The sequence below is a fragment of the Camelus ferus genome, chromosome 4, assembly GCF_009834535.1.
Source record: "Camelus ferus isolate YT-003-E chromosome 4, BCGSAC_Cfer_1.0, whole genome shotgun sequence".
In the NCBI taxonomy this organism is placed as follows: Eukaryota; Metazoa; Chordata; class Mammalia; order Artiodactyla; family Camelidae; genus Camelus; species Camelus ferus.
Window position 1 is genome coordinate 70,115,683 of NC_045699.1, and position 20,884 is coordinate 70,136,566.

General features: G+C 56.2%; 2 protein-coding genes and 1 non-coding gene across 10 annotated transcripts in view; all 3 read left to right on the forward strand.

Moving 5' to 3' along the window:
- Positions 1-12,249, forward strand: part of HMCN2 (hemicentin 2) — a 150,360-nt gene extending 138,111 nt beyond the window's left edge. For 4 of the 8 annotated variants that reach the window (XM_032478658.1, XM_032478656.1, XM_032478660.1 and 1 more), the window contains 12 exons: positions 1,757-1,906; positions 3,386-3,523; positions 3,623-3,744; positions 4,115-4,352; positions 5,503-5,565; positions 5,691-5,813; positions 6,504-6,638; positions 7,718-7,846; positions 8,195-8,512; positions 9,269-9,388; positions 10,317-10,443; positions 11,416-11,761. In XM_032478658.1, the coding sequence (XP_032334549.1) occupies positions 1,757-1,906; positions 3,386-3,523; positions 3,623-3,744; positions 4,115-4,352; positions 5,503-5,565; positions 5,691-5,813; positions 6,504-6,638; positions 7,718-7,846; positions 8,195-8,512; positions 9,269-9,388; positions 10,317-10,443; positions 11,416-11,761 (2,009 nt within the window). Of the gene's footprint in view, positions 1-1,756; positions 1,907-2,069; positions 2,213-2,593; positions 3,355-3,385; positions 3,524-3,622; positions 3,745-4,114; positions 4,353-5,502; positions 5,566-5,690; positions 5,814-6,503; positions 6,639-7,717; positions 7,847-8,194; positions 8,513-9,268; positions 9,389-10,316; positions 10,444-11,415 lie in introns of those variants that run through there. The other 4 variants (XM_032478654.1, XM_032478659.1, XM_032478661.1 and 1 more) reach the window with 4 other exon arrangements.
- Positions 12,250-16,665: 4,416 nt separating this feature from the next.
- TRNAV-AAC lies at positions 16,666-16,737 on the forward strand. The gene has a single exon. It is a non-coding gene; the product is annotated as a tRNA-Val (tRNA).
- Positions 16,738-20,687: 3,950 nt separating this feature from the next.
- The window catches only part of ASS1 (argininosuccinate synthase 1), a 51,350-nt gene continuing 51,153 nt past the window's right edge, over positions 20,688-20,884 (forward strand). The window contains exon 1 of the mRNA XM_032478663.1: positions 20,688-20,884. Coding sequence (XP_032334554.1) covers positions 20,824-20,884 — 61 coding nt within the window. The 5' untranslated portion in view covers positions 20,688-20,823.

The window sequence follows — 20,884 nt, forward strand, 5'->3', positions numbered from 1 at the left end:
AATAAAGTTACATTCTCAGGTACTGGGGATTAGAACTTCAACACAGCTTTTTATGAAGACACAATTCAACTCATAACAGCCTCCTTACTTTTTTAATGGAAACAACTAATTTCTAATCTCATCTATGTTAATGGTGGAAAAGCCAGCTAATTTTTTAAAAATCTGTGAAGAAAAAAAATAATGACCAATCCTCTCCCATAATCCAATCATCAGAAATAGCTCAGGCTAACTATTTAGGGTGTGTCCTACACTTTTTTCTCTGCGTGTCAAGAGGTAACACTTTTCTCTTTTTTACAAATGAGGTCAAGTGTACAAGCTGTGTTTACAACCTGCCATTTTTACTTCCTGTATCTCAGACAACATCCCATGACAAGACGCCTAACTCACATCTTCTGTAACGGTTCCATATCATTCCACAGGAGTGTTTTTTAAACTTAATTGCTGTTGGCTTCACTAATGAGCAACAGGTTTTTCTCCCCCAGTTTCCCCTCCAGAAACCACACTGTGGTGCACATCCTTGTGTAGAGGCCCAAATATTTCTATAGGATGAGATCCTTCAAGGAATATTGCTAGATCAAAGGTGTTCAAAGGCTTTGAGGCCCCCTAACTCTCTCCCTCCTGTCCTGTCAGTCTGAGGGTTAGGGAGAACCTGGCCTAGTGGGGACAGGAGACTGCTGAGTCACCCCATGTCTGGGAAAGCTGACAGTGGCTTGTCGTTCCTGGCCTCCATTTTCCTGTCCCCTCCGAAAGCCACCAGGGCCGGGCGGCTGCCTTCTCGTCTACAGCTCTCAGCTCCTCCCTTGCCCCCTTATTGCAAGGCCAGAGGAGGGTTTGTGGCCTTCTCTTTTCCCTCCCCTGAACCCCTGAGCTGTGTTTATTGATGAGAGACGTCCCAGATGGGCATCAGATCTCATCAGACCCCAGCTATGGGCCGCGGGAAATGGCTGTGCTTCCTGGAATCTGAAATTACCCAGTCCTCCGCTTTATCCATTTAGGATCTTGGCAGTTGAGTGTTTTATGTTATTTTTTCGACAGATCCTGGGCAATTTGTTGTTAATTTCCCCAGAGAGCTGATGAGTGGAGAAATCTGTCTCTTGCCCCCTAGAACGCCATCCGTCCAAACGAGACAGCTGGCTCATTAGCCAGAGGAAGCATCCCCCTGTGCCCGTACCATCCATTTGATTAGCGCTGAGAAGCATCTGTTTGCAGACTGCCTGGCGGCTGCTAGAAATTGAGCCCACTCCAGCCAGGCCAGCTGCAGGGCAGCTGGAGCCAGGGCCCCTGATGGAATGGGAGGTGTTCAGGTGGCAGCAGTCAGCTCCTGGCTTGGTGCCCTGCCTCTCTTTCCTGGCTCCTCCAGGGTGCCAGCCCCCACTCACTATCTTGGGCTCCTCGCATTTTAGAAGTCAACAGGTCTTTGGTGCATCTGTGGTCCCACCTCCTTACTTTATAGATAATCTAACTCAGTGTGGCTTGGGGGGCCTGACTTGACAAGGTTTCCAAGAAGGTGATGGCAGAGCCAGAATTAGCAGCTGGCACCCTCCCTGTGTGGGGCTCCTCTTAAATGCCTCCTTTTCTCTTGGAGCCAGGATCCCCTGAGCACTGAGTTCTTCACCCATGAGCTGTGTGTCATTGGGCAAGTTGTTGCCCCTCTCTGAGCCCCAGTTCACTCTTTCATGAAATGGATAACAGTCCCTGCATGTACCAATGGCACTGAGGTGGACAGAGTCACTCTTGTTCTCTTCCTTCCTCACAGAGGAGCCACAGGGGGGCCGGGGCAGCCTGATTGGGGTGATCAACGGCCAGAAATTTGGCGTGGCTGTCCTCAATACCAGTGTGCAGCAGGAGGCACGTTCTGGGGTCACCACCATCCGCAGCAGCATCAGCCACGTCCCTGCAAGTGTGGGTAAGTGTGGCCCAGAGCATCTCCTGCATCTGGGGACCCTCTTGCTAGACCCAGGGGGAGGGGAAGCCTGAGTTCCCGAGGCTTCCTGGGGCCTGACTCCCAGGGGAGCAGAGTCTCAGCCACAGTGGACCGAGATGCAGACCACTTCCTCCCCACCCCACAGCCCCCAACGAAACGGAATAACTGCATTGACAGCCCCAGAGTGCGAAATTACCAGGTTTAGGTGACTGCAGCATCAGATGATGACTTTTGAAACCACTGATTGCCATGTGAGGCTTTTCCACTATTAAGGCAAGAGCCTCTAGGGAAGGGAAGGGAAGGGAAGGGAAGGGCTCACTAGTAAGGAGTAAGGGATATGGGCCGGAGGGGCCAGAAAGGGGGAAACGTGGAGAATAGCATTAGCTAGAAGGCCCGGAGAACCAAGAAGTGTCCACTTTCAAACACATTCATAACATAGTATGTCCTAAGCAAATGGAATGTTCTGGAGAGATGTTGCAAATGCTGCTGTAATGGACCCTGCCCAGGGGGTCCTGCATCCCCTCGAGGGGATCCAGACCAGGCAGAGGGCAGTGCAGACAGGGGCTTTGTTAAAAGCAGCTCCTCCAAAGCCACCCTTGACCACAGACTGTGAACAGTGGGGGGTCAGGGGACTGGGTGGGACAGAGGCACGTGGGGTGGTCCCTCCAGGCTGGCTGTCAGCAGAGAGGGAGTGAAGTGAGACGCTGTCCAGATGTGGCTGCTGCTTCCAGCTGCAGGAGCAGGAGCCGTGAAGCCAGGTGAGCCAGTCTCTGTTGAGTGGGAACAGAGGCACAGGAAGGCTGAGAAGTTTCTGCTCCCAGGCCCAGGGGCCCAGCTGGCTCCTGTGGTCATCAGCCCTCCTGCACCTCTCTCCTAAGCCAGCAGTTTGGCTGAGAAGCTGGACCATATCCCTGGCCCCAAGCAAGTGGGGTTTCCCCTGCCCCAGTCTCAGACCCCACCTGCTCTGGAGGAGGCCTGGGCATCATGGGAGGGTCTGAGAATCTGTGGCCGCAGGACTTTTGGGCTCTTTTCTCCAAGTCAATGGTTTAGAGCAAGCCTGCCTCTCCCAGGCTCTTCTGGAAGGTATCTGCGAGTAAGGAGACAGTTGATTTTCATCTTGGTCTGGCATATATGTAGTGACCATCTGTGCAATCCCAGGCTCTGTGGTGACCCAGTAGCCCTCCATATTTATTGAATTCAGTTGAATATTAAATGCACTCCTTTGTATAAATATATTTTGTTAATTTTCACAGCTGTTCCATGAAGTAGATATTTGCTTTCACCTCTTCCCAGGTTCTGATCCAATAACTAGTCCAAGTAATCACAGGGCCAGGCCTAGGTGGGGAGAGAAGGGGCTGAGCACTCCTGGGGGCAATCGGGAGCCACTGAAGGACCTTGAGCAGGAGAGCAGCTACCTTCAGGATCCAGTCCTAGCCTGGCTTCCATGCTCGCCCCGTCTAGGGCCACTGATGCGGGTGCTCGTGGTCACCATCGCCCCCATCTACTGGGCTCTGGCCAGAGAGAGTGGAAATGCCCTGAATGGCCACTCCCTGACAGGTGGCAGCTTCCAGCAGGAATCACATGTGGAGTTTGCCACAGGTGGGCAGTGATCTCCCCCAGGTGGGCCGGGTGGGGCTGAGGTCTGAGCCCAGGGCCTCTCCCCCGTGGTGACTCCAGGCTGGATGGGATGGATTACAGGGGAGCGGCTTACGATGACCCAGGTGGCCCGGGGCCTGGATCCCAACGGCCTCCTTCTCCTGGACATGGTGGTCAATGGCATCGTCCCTGAGAGACTGGCTGATGCAGATCTTCACGTGCAGGTAGTGGGGCGAGCCCTGAGGTGTGCAGATGCAGTGGGTGAGCCCTCCTCCCACTGTCCATCCCCTAGTAGCGGGGCCCACTTTCTTTCGTGACAACCTAGCAGGGGCTGGGGCGTGGCCTGGCTGGACTTAGGGGAGGACTAGCAGCCTGGTGAGAGGATGCTCCGGGCCCCACCTCCCAGAGACAGGTGTTCTTTCATAACCAAGAACGCCGAGGCCTGAGGGTGCCCAGCTGGTCGGAGGAAGAGCTGGAAGGGCCGCCAGGCCTCCACGCCCAGCATCCGCAGTGGAGGGCTGAGGGTCCCACACCCCCAGGAAGTTGATATCCCGGGCGTCCTCCTGCCTCTCCTCCCCTCCCCTCCCCCTCCAGGACTTCCAGGAGCGATACGTGCAGATGGGCCCCGGCCGGCTCTTTGTGGGCTCCACGCAGAGCTTCCTGCAAGACAGTCTCCCGACATTCCTGCGCTGCAACCACAGTATCCAGTATGACGTGGCGCGGGGCCCCCAGCCCCAGCTGGTGCAGCGCCTGCGGGCCTCCGATATCAGCTCAGCCTTCGACCCCGAGGCCGAGGCCCTGCGCTTCCAGCTCTCCACAGCCCTGCAGGCTGGTGAGGCCCCCCACCCCCTGTCCTGACTCCATCCCCCACTGCCCCAGCCAAAGCCTGCCAGGGGCCCCAGATGCACCTGTCTGAAAGCCGAGGTCACCCCACACCCCCTGCATCCACTGACCATGGACCAGGGACTTGGGACTGAGACAGCTCACCTCCTTGTCTGCTCACCTCCACACTGTCCTTGCTTCTGTCTATCCATTCACACCCCCAACAAGGGCACAGACTTTGGGCCACTCCTGTCCAAACCTTCCAGAGTGTTTCTTCAGGCCCCAAAGTAAAGGTCCAACCCCCCTAGGCTGACTTCGACTTGGGCAGTACCCCACCCTCTTCTCAAGGGGGCCTGCACCAGAGGCCCCACCCAGGGGGCCAGGAGCCACTGTTGGAACCCTCAGAGACCCACATGAGCATGCCATGGGTTATTCTCAACCGACAGATGCTAAAAGATACACCTGTTACCATTATTTGAGATCCCAGCGTGTTTTTAACATTGAACTTGGGACAGTGGTAAGAGCACAGCTTTGACATCAGGCAGACCCGGGTTCAGACTCAGCCACACCACTTCCCAGCTGTGGGACTTTGGGGGCAATGCCCTGGCCCTCTCTGAGCCTAAGTGTTCCCATCTATAAAATGGACATGACATGGCCTGCCTTGCAGGGTGTCAGGACTAGAGACGCCATATCTGAAACCCACACCTGGCACCCAGTGACCGCTTTATCAAGGGTGCTGTCCTGGTCTCCTTCCCATCCCCAGAAGACAGCCTGCCCCAGCCCTGCCATGTGCGCTGCTCCCAGCAGATGCTCTCAGTTACCCATTCTGTGTGCCCTCCGTGCATAGCCACCGGCCACATCCACTCCTCTAGGCTCTCGGAGCACAATTTTGCACATACAGACCTCTTGCTTTGTCCTTTTCTTTTACGATTTCCCTGCGTCTGCCAGCCCGGGGTCTGGCCAGCTCCCTGTGAGCCCCTTAGTGCAATTGGCCACAACCCACAACCAATGCCCCTGACAGGCCTGGGCTGCGCATGGGATCCATGAGTCGCTGGGCACTCATGGGAGGGAGGGAGCTGTGAACGTGGGCTCTCTACCCCTGGGGACCCTTGGGCACTGGCACCCTTGTGTCCTTAGGGCCTGTCCCCTTTGCCTTGCAGAAGAGAATGACGTTGGCTGCCCTGAGGGCTTTGAGCTGGACACTCAGGGAGAGTTCTGTGTGGGTGAGCGCCCTCTCCCCACCCCAGCACGGACGAGGGAGACCTCTCCCTGGGATGGACGAGCCGTCCTGGCCAGCGGGCAGGAGGTCCTGTGCATGTGGACCACCAGACCTCTCCCCACCCCCCAGACAGGGACGAGTGCTCAGGCGGCCCCAGCCCCTGTTCCCACTCCTGCCACAACGTGCCCGGCCGCTTCTCCTGCTCCTGCCCAGCTGGCTTCGCCCTGGCCAGGGACAACAGGAACTGCAGAGGTGAGTGGGCCCCTGTGGGGAGGCTCTCCTTGGACCTGGCCCAGGTGTGTGCCTGGAGATTCTGGGGCCAGGACCCTGGCCAGGGGCACATACCTCAGGGGACATGCCTGAGGGCACTGGATGCCAGCCTAGGGGTTCCAATGTCCTGTTCCCACTGGGAACATCCTGTGTTGAGGGCCCACAGAAAGGAGAAGCTCAAGTACTAGGAGGCGGGTGGTGATGGGGATCCCCAAAGACATACACGTGGCCACCCTGTGCTCACAGCATTCATACCTGCTGGGCTTGGACACGGCCTCAGAAGCTTTCCTAGCCCTCAGTGGCCATTTCCGGTCCACTGGGGTCGGAAGTGAGCTGGTGCCTATCTGCCCTGCTTGCTCTCCTTGCCTCCTTAGCAAAGTTACTGGATGACAGGTCTGACCCTGGGGTGCTGTCCTGACCCTGTTCCCCCATCTGTGTCCCTCCATCCCACCAGCGGGGCCTGGAGCTGCCAAGTCTCTTTGGGCTCCTTCAGATGCCACAGGCCATGGCCCCCTGGTCCCTCATTGGTGGGCTCAGAGTTTCTGGAGGTGCCAAGGTGATGGACAGAGCTAGCAGGAGGGCGGGGACCTTCATGCCAGGGGCTTCTGGGCCTGTGTGGGTAGGCTGGGCCCGGGATGTGTCCATGCAGCCCCCGCCCCTGTCCGCCCCTAGATGTGGACGAGTGTGCATGGGACGCTGACCTCTGCCTGGAAGGACAGCGCTGCGTGAACCTGCTTGGGTCCTACCGCTGCCTCCCCGATTGCAGGCCTGGCTTCCGGGAGGCCGCTGATGGAGCGGGTTGTGAAGGTGACACGAGGCAGGGTGTGGAGCTGTCCATCCTCCAGGGAACCCAGCGGTTGCCAGGGTTCAGCATAGGGGGTGCTGTGTGTCATTGGGGTGCTGGGCCATTGGGGAAACTGGGACTCTCTCTGCAGAAGGGGCCCAGCAAGGCCAGGTAGACAGCCCAGGCTGGGCTCAGGAGGTCTGAGTCCTGACCCAGCCTGGCTGCTGGCAACTTGCGTACCTTTGGCAAGTGTCTTTTCCTTTCTGGGCCAAGGTGTCTCATCTGTCCTGTGAAGGGGACCAGGTCAGGGATGGCAAACATATGGTCTATCTTCTGCCACTTCCCCTGTGCCCCTCATGGTCCAGCCTAGAGACAGCCTCTGAATCCTTCTCAGCACAGCTTCTCCAGCTCCAGTGGCTACTGTGAATCAGTTGCAGTTGGCCTTTGAGACAAAACCTACGTGCCACCTCTGGGTGGGTGACTTCTAGGGTCCTTCCTGCTCTAGCATTCTAGGGTTTCATGATTGTGGGTCCTCTGGGTTCCTCCAAGAAAGGCCATCAGTGGAGAGGGAGAGCACCAGGAACTTGGTCTCATTTCAGTGGCCTCAGGCCCTCAGGGCACCCTGACGATTTGAAGGGCTCCTCTGCCTCCTGCTTTCCTTCCACCCTCCCTTCCTTCTTTCTCACCACTTTCTGAGCTCTTGCTACATACAGGGTCCTCACCCCTTTGTGTGCATGATCCAGTGTTCTCCCCACGACTTCATGAAGGAGTCCTGTCTTGACCCCTTTTTACACATGAGGAAACTGAGGCTCGGAGAGGGAGAGTTACTGGCTCAAAGATCAAGACACATGGTTGAGCTAAGTCCAAACCTGGGACTCTGCCTCCAAAGCTCACCTTTTAAGCCTCTTCCTTCTTTTGGACCCAGAACCTTCTTCCCATCCATAGCTGGTATCATTAGGAGGGATGGTTCCAAACATCCACCTGGGGGCACTGAAGGTGGTGAAGGGGACAGGGATGAGGCTGAGATGCAGAGAGGCATGGGATGTCTTTGGGGGAGGGGCTTTGGCCTCAGCACGCCCCGCTCACACCCCTGCCTTCCCAGATGTGGATGAGTGTCTGGAGCAGACGGATGAGTGTCACTACAACCAGATCTGTGAGAACACGCCAGGCGGGCACCACTGCAGCTGCCCCAGGGGGTACCGGACCCAGGGCCCCAGCCTGCCCTGCCTAGGTATGGGGAGAGCCACCCACTCTTTGGGACCCTGGTCAGCACCCCAGCTCCCTGGTAGGGAGTGGCTATGACAGGGGTGACGCTGAGTTCTGTGAATAGAACAATAGGCAGCACTGACCGTGCGCCCACCGTGGGGTCTGGGGCTCAGAGCTCTCTTTGAGCAGGAGAGGCTGGAGTGGGAGGCAAGGCAGGGGCTGGTCCAGGGGAGGGAAGGCTTGGAGGCAGGCCTGTGTGCAGCGGGTGAGGCAGCCGGATTCTGGGGCAGGCCAGGGAGCAAGAGAGGCGGCTGGACCCAGGTGGAACGGCTGCAGCAAGCCCCGAGCCACCTTGGCACCTGCAACTTTCCAGACATCAACGAGTGCCTGCAGGTGCCCAGGACCTGTGCCCACCAGTGCCGCAACCTCCAGGGCGGCTACCGCTGCCTGTGCCCGCCAGGCCAGACCCTCCTCCGAGACGGCAGGACTTGCACCCCACTGGAGAGGAGTGCGCAAAACGTAACCACCGTCAGCCACCAGGGCTCCTTGGTGCCCTGGCTGCGTCCCCGCATCCCCATCCTCAGCGGCTCCTACCACGCCTGGGTCTCCCTCCGACCGGGCCCCAGAGCCCTGAGCGCAGGCCGGGCCTGGTGCCCTCCTGGCTTCATCCGGCAGAACGGTGCCTGCACGGGTAAGATGGAGCCCCAGCCAAGCCGCTGGGGACATGCCCCGCTGTGCTGTCTCAGGCTCCTAGTCTGGGCGTGTGGGCACCACGCCCATGGTCAGAAACCCAGGGTTCACGGGCAGGTGGGGTAGGCGGTGCATGCAGACGTTGCTTCCTCACTACACGGTTCCTTGGAGTCCTGGCTGTGCTCGTGGGCAAGGGGCTTCCAAAGTGGATGGAGTGTTTTCCAAACCATTTAACTTTATGATACCTCACCCACAGGGAGGGCAAATGTTCCCAGGAACCCACACTCCCCTTGGTGCACAGAGATAAAGCTGTCAGGGAGGGAAGGAGAATGTTCCAGGTTGACATGAGAATATGAACAGGGACTAGCGGATAATATAGGGGTGGGGGTCCAGGAGAGCCCCAAGACCCAGCAGAGACTGGTGCTGGGCTGCAGAGAGGCGAAGGAGGGTGATGGATAGCCTGGAGGGCAAGATGTGCTCCAGCATCGCCGCCTGGGCAGAGGGGTCTGTCCTCGGAGCGCTACCTCCCCCCCCAGGTCCCCCCATCCTGTGCCTTGGTGACCATCAAGCCCAGGGTCTCTCCTAAGCTCCCAGTTCGGGGTTGGGTGGGGCAGGGTAGGGAGAAGGCCTGGCTGCCTAAGTTGGGGTCTTCCCTGGTTTGCTTCGCCTCGTGCCCAGCAGGCAGGCGTGTGGCCACTCAAGCATCTGTGACTCAGTGTTTCTCTGTCCCCTACCCCCACCCTGTGCCCCGGGCCAGACCTGGACGAATGCCGGGTGAGGAACCTGTGCCAGCACGCCTGCCGAAACACTGAGGGCAGCTACCAGTGCCTCTGTCCCGCCGGCTACCGCCTCCTCCCCAGCGGGAAGAACTGCCAGGGTGAGCGTGGGGAGGGGAGGGGGCTCTCTTAGACGCCGCCACCAGGCAAGACTTGGTGGGAAGGGGCGCCTCTCACCCAGTCTGCTTTCTCCAGCCCCTTTTCAACCATCTCCTGTGAGGGAGAGGCAGGGAGACAGGCTCAGAGGGGTTAAGCGACCTCTAACCAGCTGGCCAGAGCCAGGCTGGTACCACACTCCAGGCAAGAGCTAAGAGATTGTGTAGGCAGGCTCTGAAAGCAGCCCTGGGGGTTGACTGCAGTCCTGCTGTGTGTCGCTGAGCAACCCACTTCACCTCTCTGTGCCTCAGCTCCCTGGTGAGATGGGGCAAACACAGTCCTCCCCTAAATGTTTGGATGAGACATGTGGAGGGTGAGCACAGAGCCCGTGCTCGCAGAAGGCAGCCGCTGCTGGTTAAGCAGTGAAGTCCTCTAACTCCCAAACCAGCTCCCTTTTCCCAGCTTACCCTGGGGCCGGGCTAGTCATTCTGCTTCCCCCTCTCCAGCTCCCCTGTAAAGCAGGGATCATGCCTGCCTTGCCTGTCTCCACCCCTCACCCTCTGTCACGGGGGTCAGTGAATGTCCTCTGAGAGGGTGGGGCTTCCACAGGGGCAGAGAAGGATCATGGGAAGTGGTCCCTCTGGGTCTAAAGTCAGCCCTCATCTCCCCCAGGCTCTCCACCCCAGCTCCAGGCTCAGGAGGTCCCCAGAGTGCCCACCTGGGGAGATGGGGAGGTGCTAGGGGCCTGCCAGCCAGGCTGTCATGAGTCAGGCTGGCTCAGGAGACGGGCAGGGGCTGCCTACTTCGCTGGCCTCTGAAGCCATTTCTCTCCCACTTAACCCTCCCCCGATGCTTTCTCGAGCTCCTGCCTTGGGCCCTTCTCCTTTGCGCCATCTTTTCCTCCCCCGTCCCTTCACCACCCTCCCCACCTAGACATCAACGAGTGTGAGGAGGATGGCATCGAGTGCGAACCTGGCCAGATGTGCTTCAACACCCGCGGCAGCTACCAGTGTGTGGACACGCCGTGTCCTCCCACCTACCGGCGGGGCTCCAGCCCCGGGTAAGGGCTGAGTTGGCTGGGAGGTGAATGGGGTGACTGTCTGCCTGGACTCTGGCTCCTGTACAGCCGGACTTCTTCTCCAGGAAGGCCCTGTCTTGGGTCGAGGCCTTCCTAGGGCCAGTGGGTCAACCCTGCCAGAACTCCTGGACGCAGAACATGCCCTCAGGCAAAGCACCTTCCTGCAGCCACTAGGGTGCAAGCTTGCCTGGACACTGTCATTTCCTGCACAGTGACACTTCAGTCAAGCATGGGGCACAGGGGGCTGAGACAGGCCAGAACTGGGAGAGAATGAGAGAGAGGGGTACTGGGAGCTGTATACACAGGGACACGCGGGAACACGTAAATACATTCATAAAACTCTGGATACAGGAACACACACAGGCACATAAACCTCACCCAGAATCCCACACAAAACCCCAGAACTCAAACACGCAGCCACAGAAACACAAAACACATGTCCTCCACATCACCATGGCTACAGACACTCATGAAAGTGCACAGACATGGGGCCCTTGGCTGACACCAGCCGCTGCTGTTAGGGAAAGTACCCTGGGGTGGTGTCTTGTGCAGGACCCTACAAATCAGGAAGCCTAGCTGAGGTGGGGCGTGAGAGAGAGTGGGTGCCCTCGGCAAGGCAGAGCAAGTGTCTTTGAGCTCCCCGCCTGCCCTTCCCCACGGCAAATCCACAGCGTGACTCAGCTCGGGGGCTCCAGGGACCTGGAGCTGTAAGTTTTATCACCGCTAGGGTATCTCCTCGGATGAGAAAGGTCACATCCCTGGCTTCTTTGGGCCTCAGTTTGCTGCTCTCTAAAATGGGCTAGCAGTGGCGCTTTGGAGAGGCATTTGGGGCTCGGGGGTGGAGGGACGGTAGGCGCCTGGGAGAACTGCGGGGGTTGAGGATGATGTCTGGTTTAAGCGGCCGGGCCACGCTCAGAGGGCAACCCGGGGTCGGTGGCTCTGTCCCGCCCGCAGGACGTGCTTCCGGCGCTGCTCGCAGGACTGCAGCGCGGGCGGCCCCTCCACGCTGCAGTACAAGCTGCTGCCGCTGCCCCTGGGCGTGCGCGCCCTCCACGACGTGGCCCGCCTCGCCGCCTTCTCCGAGGCCGGCGTCCCCGCCAACCGCACGGAGCTCAGCGTGCTCGAGCCTGACCCGCGCAGCCCCTTCGCGCTGCGGCGGCTGCGGGCGGGCCACGGCGCCGTCTACACCCGCCGCGCGCTCACCCGCGCCGGCCTCTACCGGCTCACCGTGCGCGCCGCGGCGCCGCGCCACCAAAGCGTCTTCGTCCTGCTCATCGCCGTGTCCCCCTACCCCTACTGAGGGCCGCGGTCATCGGCAGCAGCCTGGGGGCCAACGACCTCCGGGGGGAGGGGGAGGAGCCGGCCCCTCCCCGCCGCCTGGGTGGCCCTTGCCCACGACACCTGCTGTGGCGAGCGACGTCACCTTCTCCAGTCCCTCTGCGTCAAAGAGACCTTCAGCAAACACGACCCTGTGCGCAGCCTTGACCCCAGGACAGCGAAAATCCCAGCTCCTCCTACTTCCCCACCGCCCCCCCGTGGTGGTGGAGCCCAGCAGGCAGATGGCAAAGACCGCAGGCTGGGCTAGGGTGAAGCTTGACCCACTTCTCCAGGCTTGCCCCAAGCCCCAGGGGAACCTGGGCTGGGACACAGTGCACCAAAACACCCGATATGGGAGGGGCAGACCCTACCCCATGAGGCTGGCAGCAGCTGTCACCTACCCACACCTGGCACTGTCATCCTGAACCTGGTGTGCATATATATACTATAAAAACGTTTGTTTTTACCCAGTTCGATTTTTTCGTCCAATTATTTCGCTTTGGTAAGGAGAGGCTTTGGCTGGGAGGGAGACCACCACTCTTTTGGTCCAGCAGCACTGGAGCAGGAGTCCAGGAGCCCAGGCTCCTTAGGAGTAGGGGGGTTCAGGCACATTTCTGGGCTGTTTCCTCACCCCAAAACATGAAAATATGATGTGCCCCCGACCCCCCACCCCAGTCGCAGGGCTGTGGGGAGAATTAAATGAGCACAAAATGTATTACACAGACAGCAGCTCCACCTGGTAGCAAAAAGTAATTCTTAATTAAGAATAATTCCTAATTATATTTAATGAATTAATTCCATTCAATCATAGTCATCCACTAAAGATTCATGAGGTCCTCCTTATGCGCCAGGCAGTGAACATAAAATCCCTGTGCTCATGACCTTACGTTCTCTCAGCGAAGGGTTTGTAAACAGCAAGGAAAGGATGAGTAAAACATGTATGTGTTAGTAAGGGTGCTGGGGAGAAAGCCGAAGTTGGGAAGGTGGGGGTGGGAGTGGGGGGTTAGGGGACAGTTTTTAATAGGCCATCAGGGTGGGCCTTGCTGAGAAGGTGACATTGGAGCAGAGACCTGAGGAAGGTGAGGGGGGAAGCTGTGCAGACGGCTGGGGGAAGGGTGTTCTGGCAGAGGGAACAGCAACTACCAGGGCCCTCAGACAGGAGGGTGCTGGGAGAGGGGAGCTCTGGCAAGGAGGTTGGGGGGAGGCTGGAGATGGGGGTCCGTGGGGGAAAGAGGGAATGATTAGAAAGGTAAGAGGATTGGAGCAGATCCTGTGGGGCCTTTGGGCCACTGTAGGGGCCTTGGCTTTGATGGGGTGAGCTGGGGAGGGACACAATTAGAACACCTGCGTATGGACTGACCTGTCTCCGGTGTGCTGGGACAGGAGTTGTCAGAAGCCCAGCACCGTTTCTCCTCCCACCCCTCCTGTCTCTGCCCTCCTCCTGGGCTGGCTGCAGCCCCTGCCTCGTTGACCACTCTGTGGTCAGCTGCCCCCAAACACAGCCTCTGGCAGAAAGAGGCTATCTCTTGCATGTGATTTTGAGGAGAAGGGATCCTTCCTCTCTGCTCCCCTTGGTCAGTGTGACACTGTCACCTCCCCCTCAGCATTTTTGTTCTCTCATCTGGGCAACAAGGAAAACAGTTATTTCCCACTAAGGGACAAATGACAATCAGACTTTATCAAGAGAGCCGTCCAGCAATGCTGGGGTAAACAGAGAAGGAATCCCCGTGTGCATTGTACGGATGGAGAAAACGAGGCTCAGGGGATCATGGCCCAGTCACCTGCCTGGTAGGTGACTGGTTAATGGTTAGACTGGGACTCCTGACTCTCACCAACAGCCCCAACTGAATCTTCCCCGGGGCACTCCCACTTTTAAGCTGGTTTCTTTTAATCCAGGGGTCTGCAGATGTCTTCCACAAAGGACCAGATAGTGAATGTGTTTGGCTTCGGGGAACATACAAAACTACTTCCCTCGCCATTGCAGTACAAAAGCAGCCGGAGTCAACACACACACACGAAGGAGGAGAGTGGCTGGGTTCCAACAGCGCTTTATTTATGGACACTGACATATGAGTTCACATAATTGTCACAAGTCGTGGAATAGTCTTCTTTTGATTTTTTCCCCACCATTTACAAATGCAAAAACCATTCTTAGCTTGCAGACGTCACAAAAACAGATAGGGACCACAGTTTGCCAACCCTGGTTTAAAGCACAGAAGTCACCAATGGGGGAATTTCAGGCTGAGTGGAGAAGTTCCAGGGAGGAGGGACGAAGGGAGGGAAGGGCCACGCAGTCCCACCTTATACCCAATTTGTCCAGGGCCCACCTGTCCAAGACTTTCCTTGGACTGAACAACCCTCTATGTGTAGCCCTGGGGGCCGTGGGTCACAACTTGAGCCCTGCCCTTTGCTGGGCTGTTACTTTTTTATGGAGCCGGGGACACTGCAGTTCATGAAAGGGTCAGCGCTGGGGCGGGGGCATTGAGAGGGGCAGCCTGCTGTCCTCTCCCGCCTCACCCTGGTCCTTGGTGTTCATCAAACTACCACTTGTTGACTGTTCAATGCCTGATAGGCCTGAGTTTATTTAATCCTCCCAGGAACTCCAGAGGCAAAAAATAGTAGGTCCATTTCACAGAGGAGCGAATGGGGGCTCAGAGAAGGTGAGCCATTTGTCCAAACTCACACAGCATGAAGGGGAAGAGAAGGATACATGCAGGCCCCTCTGACTCTGCAGCCCAGGCCTCTAGCCTCCAGGCTCCCCTGCCTCCACTTCTCAAGGAAGGAGGATGGGGAGGAGAAGAAGGACCAGGAGGATGAAGAGGAAGCACTGTGGCAATGTAAGACCTGAGCGGCACCAAGGAAGTGTGTGTTCTGTCGGCCTCCTTCCTCCCCCACCTTCTCATGAATTTCCCATTTGAGCCTCTGAAACGGAGGCAGGGAAGGGAGTGATTGCTCGAAGCCCAGCGGCAAGCCAGCGGCAGACTTGGCCTGGACCCAGGCGGTGACTGTGAGTCCTGTGCTCCCCCAAGCCACCCACACCCACAGGGTGGCCACCGAGTAGAGGAGGTGCCTCCCAAGGGAGCTCAGCCAGCTCCAAAAGGCTGTTTTCCACTTCGGCTTTTCCAGCTGCTGGCCGTCATTGGCCAGGGCCCCATCCAGCCACCCAGCCTCCTGGTGCCACCTGACCTCTGAGGCTGTTCTGAACCGTCAGGGATGGAAAACAGCTCTGCAGGTCACTCATTAAACTCCCTGATGCAGCTTTTCCAAGAATCCACACTGGACTCTGTGTTCCCTCTGGGTGGAGACTGGCAACCTAGGGTCCAACCCAGAGGACACTCTGTGTTCCAGGCCTAGATAGCAGCAAAGTGGCTTCTGGTGCCAGCCATGAGGTGGCTGCAGGGCCAGGGGCTTGGGTTCTCTGCACAACTAGGCCCCTCCACGACCTGCAGGTTCGGAGCCCTCGAGTGGCCGAGGAGAGACGGAGGACAAGAGGGGCCTCCTTGGTTGTTAGGTGCACAGGCTGTATCCACATTTACAGGTTGCTGGGGGCGTTGATGCAATCACGTTCATTGAGCACGCCCTTCAGTTCAGATAAGTGGCCCCAGCAGTCAGAGCTGACCCTCAGAAAAGCCACCTTAGCTGAAACGTGGAGGGTGGATCAGAGCAGGTAGTGAGCGCAGGCAGGACCACAGGGGAGGTGCCTCCTGCAGAGGTGTGGGTGAGAGATGACAGGCAGCCAAGACAACAGAGGTGGGCAGAGGGAGAAGGGGCGACGGCCCTCACATTTCTCCATTTTGTTGCTGAAGGCTTCAGGCATCTCTCGTGTGCCAGGATGAGAGAGACCATGTGACAAGGGACCGATCCGGTGGGAGGAGAGGCAGTGGTCAGAGAACCATCCCTGAGGAACAGTACGTGCAAAGGCCGTAAGACAAGACAGAGCTTGGCACTCTGAAGAAACCACAGGCAAGCCCGGATGGCTGGAGCACAGCGGGTAAGGGCAGAAGAGGAAGAACAGGGTTCTAGATTTTGTCCCAAGAGTGTTGGGGGAGCATCAGATTCTTTTTAGAAGTCATTTTCATTCATTAATATTTCAGAATAGATCCCTGAACCTAAAATGCTTTTTAAAAACGATATCTATAATACCATTATCATACCTTAAAAAAATCAACAATTCCTTGTTATCACCAAATAGCCTGTCAGTGTTCAAACTTCCAATTGCTCATAAAGATGGTATTTCGTCTATGCTTTAAAAAAAAAGGATCCAAACAAAGTCTACAGATGGTAATTGATTACATCTTCTACGTGTCTTTTAACTCAAAGTTCCCCTGTCCTTTTTCCCTCAAAAATTTAAAAATAAACTTTGTTGAGATACAATTATTCCAGGAACGCAAGGTTGGTTCAACACCTGAAAATCAAGCAATGTAATTTACCACAGTTACAGAATAAAGAGAAAATCATATGACCATCTCAATAGATGCAGAAAAAACATTTGACAAAATTTAGCCCCTACTCATGACAAAAACTCTCAACAGACTAAGAATAAAAGTTAACTTGTTCACCTGTGAAAAACATCTAAGAAAAACCTACAACTAACATCACACTTAATGGTGAAAGACTGAATGAATGCTTTCCCCTAAGATCAAGAACAAGGCAAGGATATCCACTCTCACCAATTCTATTCAAAACTGCACTGGTGTCCTCACCACTGGAATAAAGCAAGAAAGGCACAACCCTAATTCAGGGGGAAAGTAAGACTGTCTTTACTCACAGTTAACTTTATTGTCTATATATAAAACCCTCAGGTATTTACAAAAATCTACTAGAGTTAATCAGCAAATTTAGCAAAGTTGGAGAACACAAGGCCAATATACAAAAATCAGTTGCGAGGAGGGTGTAGCTCAGTGGTAGAGTGTGTGCCTAACAAGCACAAGGTCCTGGGTTCAATCCCCAGTACCTCCATCAAAATAAATAGATAAGTACAACCTAATTACCTTCCCCCTAAAAAATAAAGAAATAAATATTTCAAAAATAAATTAAAAATTACAAAGTTAAAAAAAAAAGAAAATGAGGACTTTTGTACCTCTCATCCTGGTCCCAACTTGCCAGGTCTTCTTCTCTAAATAAAAGACACGGGCATGTGCCTAAGAAGAGGCCTCCACCTGGCAAGTCATCCAAGGTGTCCGATAGAACATTCATCTCAAAGCTGGGCTCTGGAGCAGCCATACCTGTGACCCCAAGAAGCCCTATCTCTTCTAGCATGAGAGGTGATGCCACGGACCCCAGGCCTTTCCCACAATAGCCACACATCCTTTCCCAGAGGAGCATATCCAGCCCCACCTGGTCCATTTACAACACCTCATCACCTGCAGGGAACTTATGAAACTCCAGCTCTTCTAGCTCTGGGCCTTGCTAGTCTCTATCCTTATAAGATTCTCTCCTGAGACCTCATATCAAATTAACGAGCTTTTTTTTTTTTTAACACTTGAAGGTATATATTTCAACATTATCTCATAGATACACTTCTGGTTTAAAACAAAAATTGTTTAATGAATTCACCACCAATGAAGGTCATCTCAAGATGTAGACTGACCTGTCTTTCTTGTTGCTCATGTAAACACCAATTAATAAATGTAAAGTTTGAATAAACAGTTTTAAGTTTGTTTAAATGCTAGAAAATTTAAGAAAATATAAATAGAGAGGTAGACCATGATCATGGATTGAAAAACTCAATATTGTTAAGATGTTCATTCTTCCATAACTGATATATAGATTTATTGCAATCCCAAATCAGAATCCCAGCAGGCTTTTTCTATAAACTGACAAACTGCTTCCCCTATTTACATGGAAATGCAAAGGACCTGGAATAGCCAAAATAGTTTTGAAACAGAACGAAGCTGGAAGATATATACTATCTGACTTCAAGTCTTACTGTAAAGTTACAGTAATCAGGATGGTGTGGTATTGGCATGAGGATAAATAAATAGATTCGTGGAACAGAAGAGGGGATCCAGAAATAGACCAACACTTACATGGTTGATTAGTTTTCAACAAAGGTGCCAACGCAACTCAGAGGGGAAAGGGAAATCTTCAACTAATGTTGCTTGAACAGTAGGGAATCGATATGGGGGAAAATGAACCACCCAAGGGTTTTCAGAAGGGAGGACTCTCTGGCTGTTGGGGGAGAAAGGATTTGGGTGGGAGGAATGGAAGAAGCAGGGAAACTATCCAGGAAGCTCTGACAATGGTCTGAGTAAGGAAGACGGCAGATCAGTGTGGAGGAGGCGGAGGTGGAGTGACAGGCGTAGACTCTGGAGGTTTTTAAAGCATATGAACCTCTTAGACTCCAGGGTCTTAGTTTCTTCACGTAGTCAGGCCTGGGTGCTGCTGTGCTTTTAGCGGTGTCACCCAAGGTCACTCACCTGGGAGGTGTGCGGGCTCCTTGAAGAACCTTGACCTGAGTGTGGGTAAAAGGCAAAGGCCGTGGTGGCTCAGCCCCAGGGAGGGGCTCTCCTCTGGCCACTACCACCCCCCTGCCATAGACCCAGGAACTGCTCTGCAGGGTGAGGGCTGGGGCGAGGGGCGATGTCTGCCTGGTAGACGGAGGGGTGCAGGTGGGAAGTGGCTCATCCGGGAGCTGGCCAGTTCACTCTCACCTTGATTCGGGCCTCTGGGCATCCATCTCCCCTGGTGCTCAGTGGGTGAGGCCCCCGCTCGCAGTTGCGCCCCTGTTTTCCTCTCAGGAGAGCTGTGAGCTCACTGCACCTTATGTCACCAATGACTATGCCTCAGGAAGGGACAGTCCTCCGGGACTCTGGGCTGGAGCCATTTCTGCAGCAGGGAGTAAAGGTTCCCCACAGCCTGTGACCCTGGGACTGAGACCCTGGCTCCTCTGACAATTCAGCTGAAGCCTGAGCTGGAGCAGAGGGTTTGAGCTGGACCTCCAGACCCTGGGCTCTAGTCCTGCTCTGCCATCTACACGCTCTGTGGCCTTGGGGAAGATACACCCTCTCTTTGTGCTGGAGGCTCTTGTCTGTAATACGGGGTAACAATAGTAGCGACTTCACAGAGGGTAGTTGTGAGAATCAAACGCACATAAGACTGACAGAGCGCTTAGTGGTAACTATGAGGGTTGCGGTTACGGCCCAGATCCGCCAGGTGTCCTAGGGAATGCTGACCTTCCCTCCTCTTCCACCTCTAGGCCTCCCACCCATCCGTCCTAGACTAGCAAGAACTCAGTTCTCACCGCACCCTCTTTCTAAAGTCTGGGTAATGGGGCTTCTCTCTGGGGCCACCCCTGACTTTGGGGAGCTTGGAGAACATTAGCCTTACTGCCTAATTTTACCCCTCCACTTCCTCTGCAACAAGTCTGAGGAGGTCCCCATCCATCCATGGCCTCGCCAGTGACATCTTAAAGGGAGAAAGGAGGACCAAGCACAGTCAGAGGATGGAGACCGAGAATACAGGGCAGATGCTCCCTGCTCTGCCGGGGCAGCTCTGCAGATGAGGAACCGAGGCTGCAGGGGGAGGAACCTGCCCGAGGCTGCAGGACCCCTGAGGGCATGTTGTTTTGTGGCTGTTCTTTACTTGCTTCCTGCTAGTGTGGAAGGCCACCAGCTCTAGGAGGCTCAGGGGCGGCCCAGTGGGTGGGCTAAGGGGGCCAGCCCCCATCCCACCCCCGGCAGGAAGGTGCCTCAAGTCCCCCCGGTCACCCTGCACTACAGGGCTCACAAGGGCCCCCTCGCCATCATGGCCATGTCTGGGGTTTGTGTGCCAGAGGCTGGGGGGCTCACAGGGAACTGTGGCTTTGCTCATAAGTTGGTTTGATACCTCTTCCCTCCTGAAGGACTCACAGCTACTGAACTGACCGATGTGCTTGAGTGACTGGGCAGGGGTGTCGGGCAGTGGGATAGGGGGCTGGCTGGCAGAGGGGCTGAGAGTGACAAAGTGGGCAGCCTTCACCCCTCTCTGCCAAGGGTCCTTTTCTCTGGCCGCTTCTTGGTTGCAGGAAGGGGCCTGGGACAGGGCTGCCTCCCTCGCATCACCTCCCCCAACCTCTTTTCAAAGACGGCTGAATGACTAACCGGGCAGCCCTGCCTCAGGGCCCCCACCTCCAGGGGGTTCAGGGCTGGGAGGACTTGGGAAGCTGGCCTCCGGGGGTCAGTCCTCACCATGGTGCTGCCTTGCACAGGTTGGGACCTGCTGTTTTACTGGGTTGTGGCTGCAGTGACTGGTACTTTGGGACCTATAAACCAGTCTGGCAAACTTCTGACACAGAACCTTCTGAAGGCCAGAATGGGGTCACAACTCCCTGTTTCTTTCTGCAGGCAAGAAGCTTCCCCTCTGTGAACCTCAATTTTCCCTACTGCTCAACGGGTTAGCAATCGGCCCATCTTCTATTCACTGTTTACTGGGTGCTCTCAGGAGTTTGGTCAGGTGCCAGGCTCTGGGGAGACAGCCAGGAACCAGCCCTGGACTGAGGGATGCAACCCTGACTTTCTCGTGCCACCTCGGTTTTCTCAACAATACAATGGGCTCCCGCTCGCAGGGGCTAGAGCTGGAGGGAAGGGAGGAGCTTTGAGGTCTGTAGAAAGGCCAGCACTGGACAAAAATGGGCATAGAACTCGGGGGCCTGAGGGACTTTCATTCCCACTGCCACCAAGAAGAGCTCGAGCGTCAGGGCCAGGCGGCAAATCTCTGGCAGGAGGGCTGTTATCCTGCCAGTTGCTTGGGTTCCAGCCACTGCTGCGCCCAGGGGAGCCTCCAGTCTAGCGGCAAGATACTCAGGCCAGGGCGGGAAGGCCCCGCGCGCCATCGGGAGGCTGTACCGGCCCGGCGCGGGGGCGGGGGCGGGCGAGGGGAGGGGCGAGGAGGGAGAGGGAGGGGCGAGGAGGGAGAGGGAGGCTTGGCCCCGCCCACCCGCGGGTGGCCGCGAACGCTGAGGGGCTCCGCGAGGGGGCCGGGCCCAGGGGCGGGGCCTGTCGCGCGCGTCCCCCGACTAGTCCCCGGCCCCGAGCCCTGCCCCCGGCCCCGTGCTTATAACCCGGGATGAGCGCCGCAAGCAGCCCTGCTCCGCCGCCTGCCGCCTGCCGCCGCCAACTAACTCCCG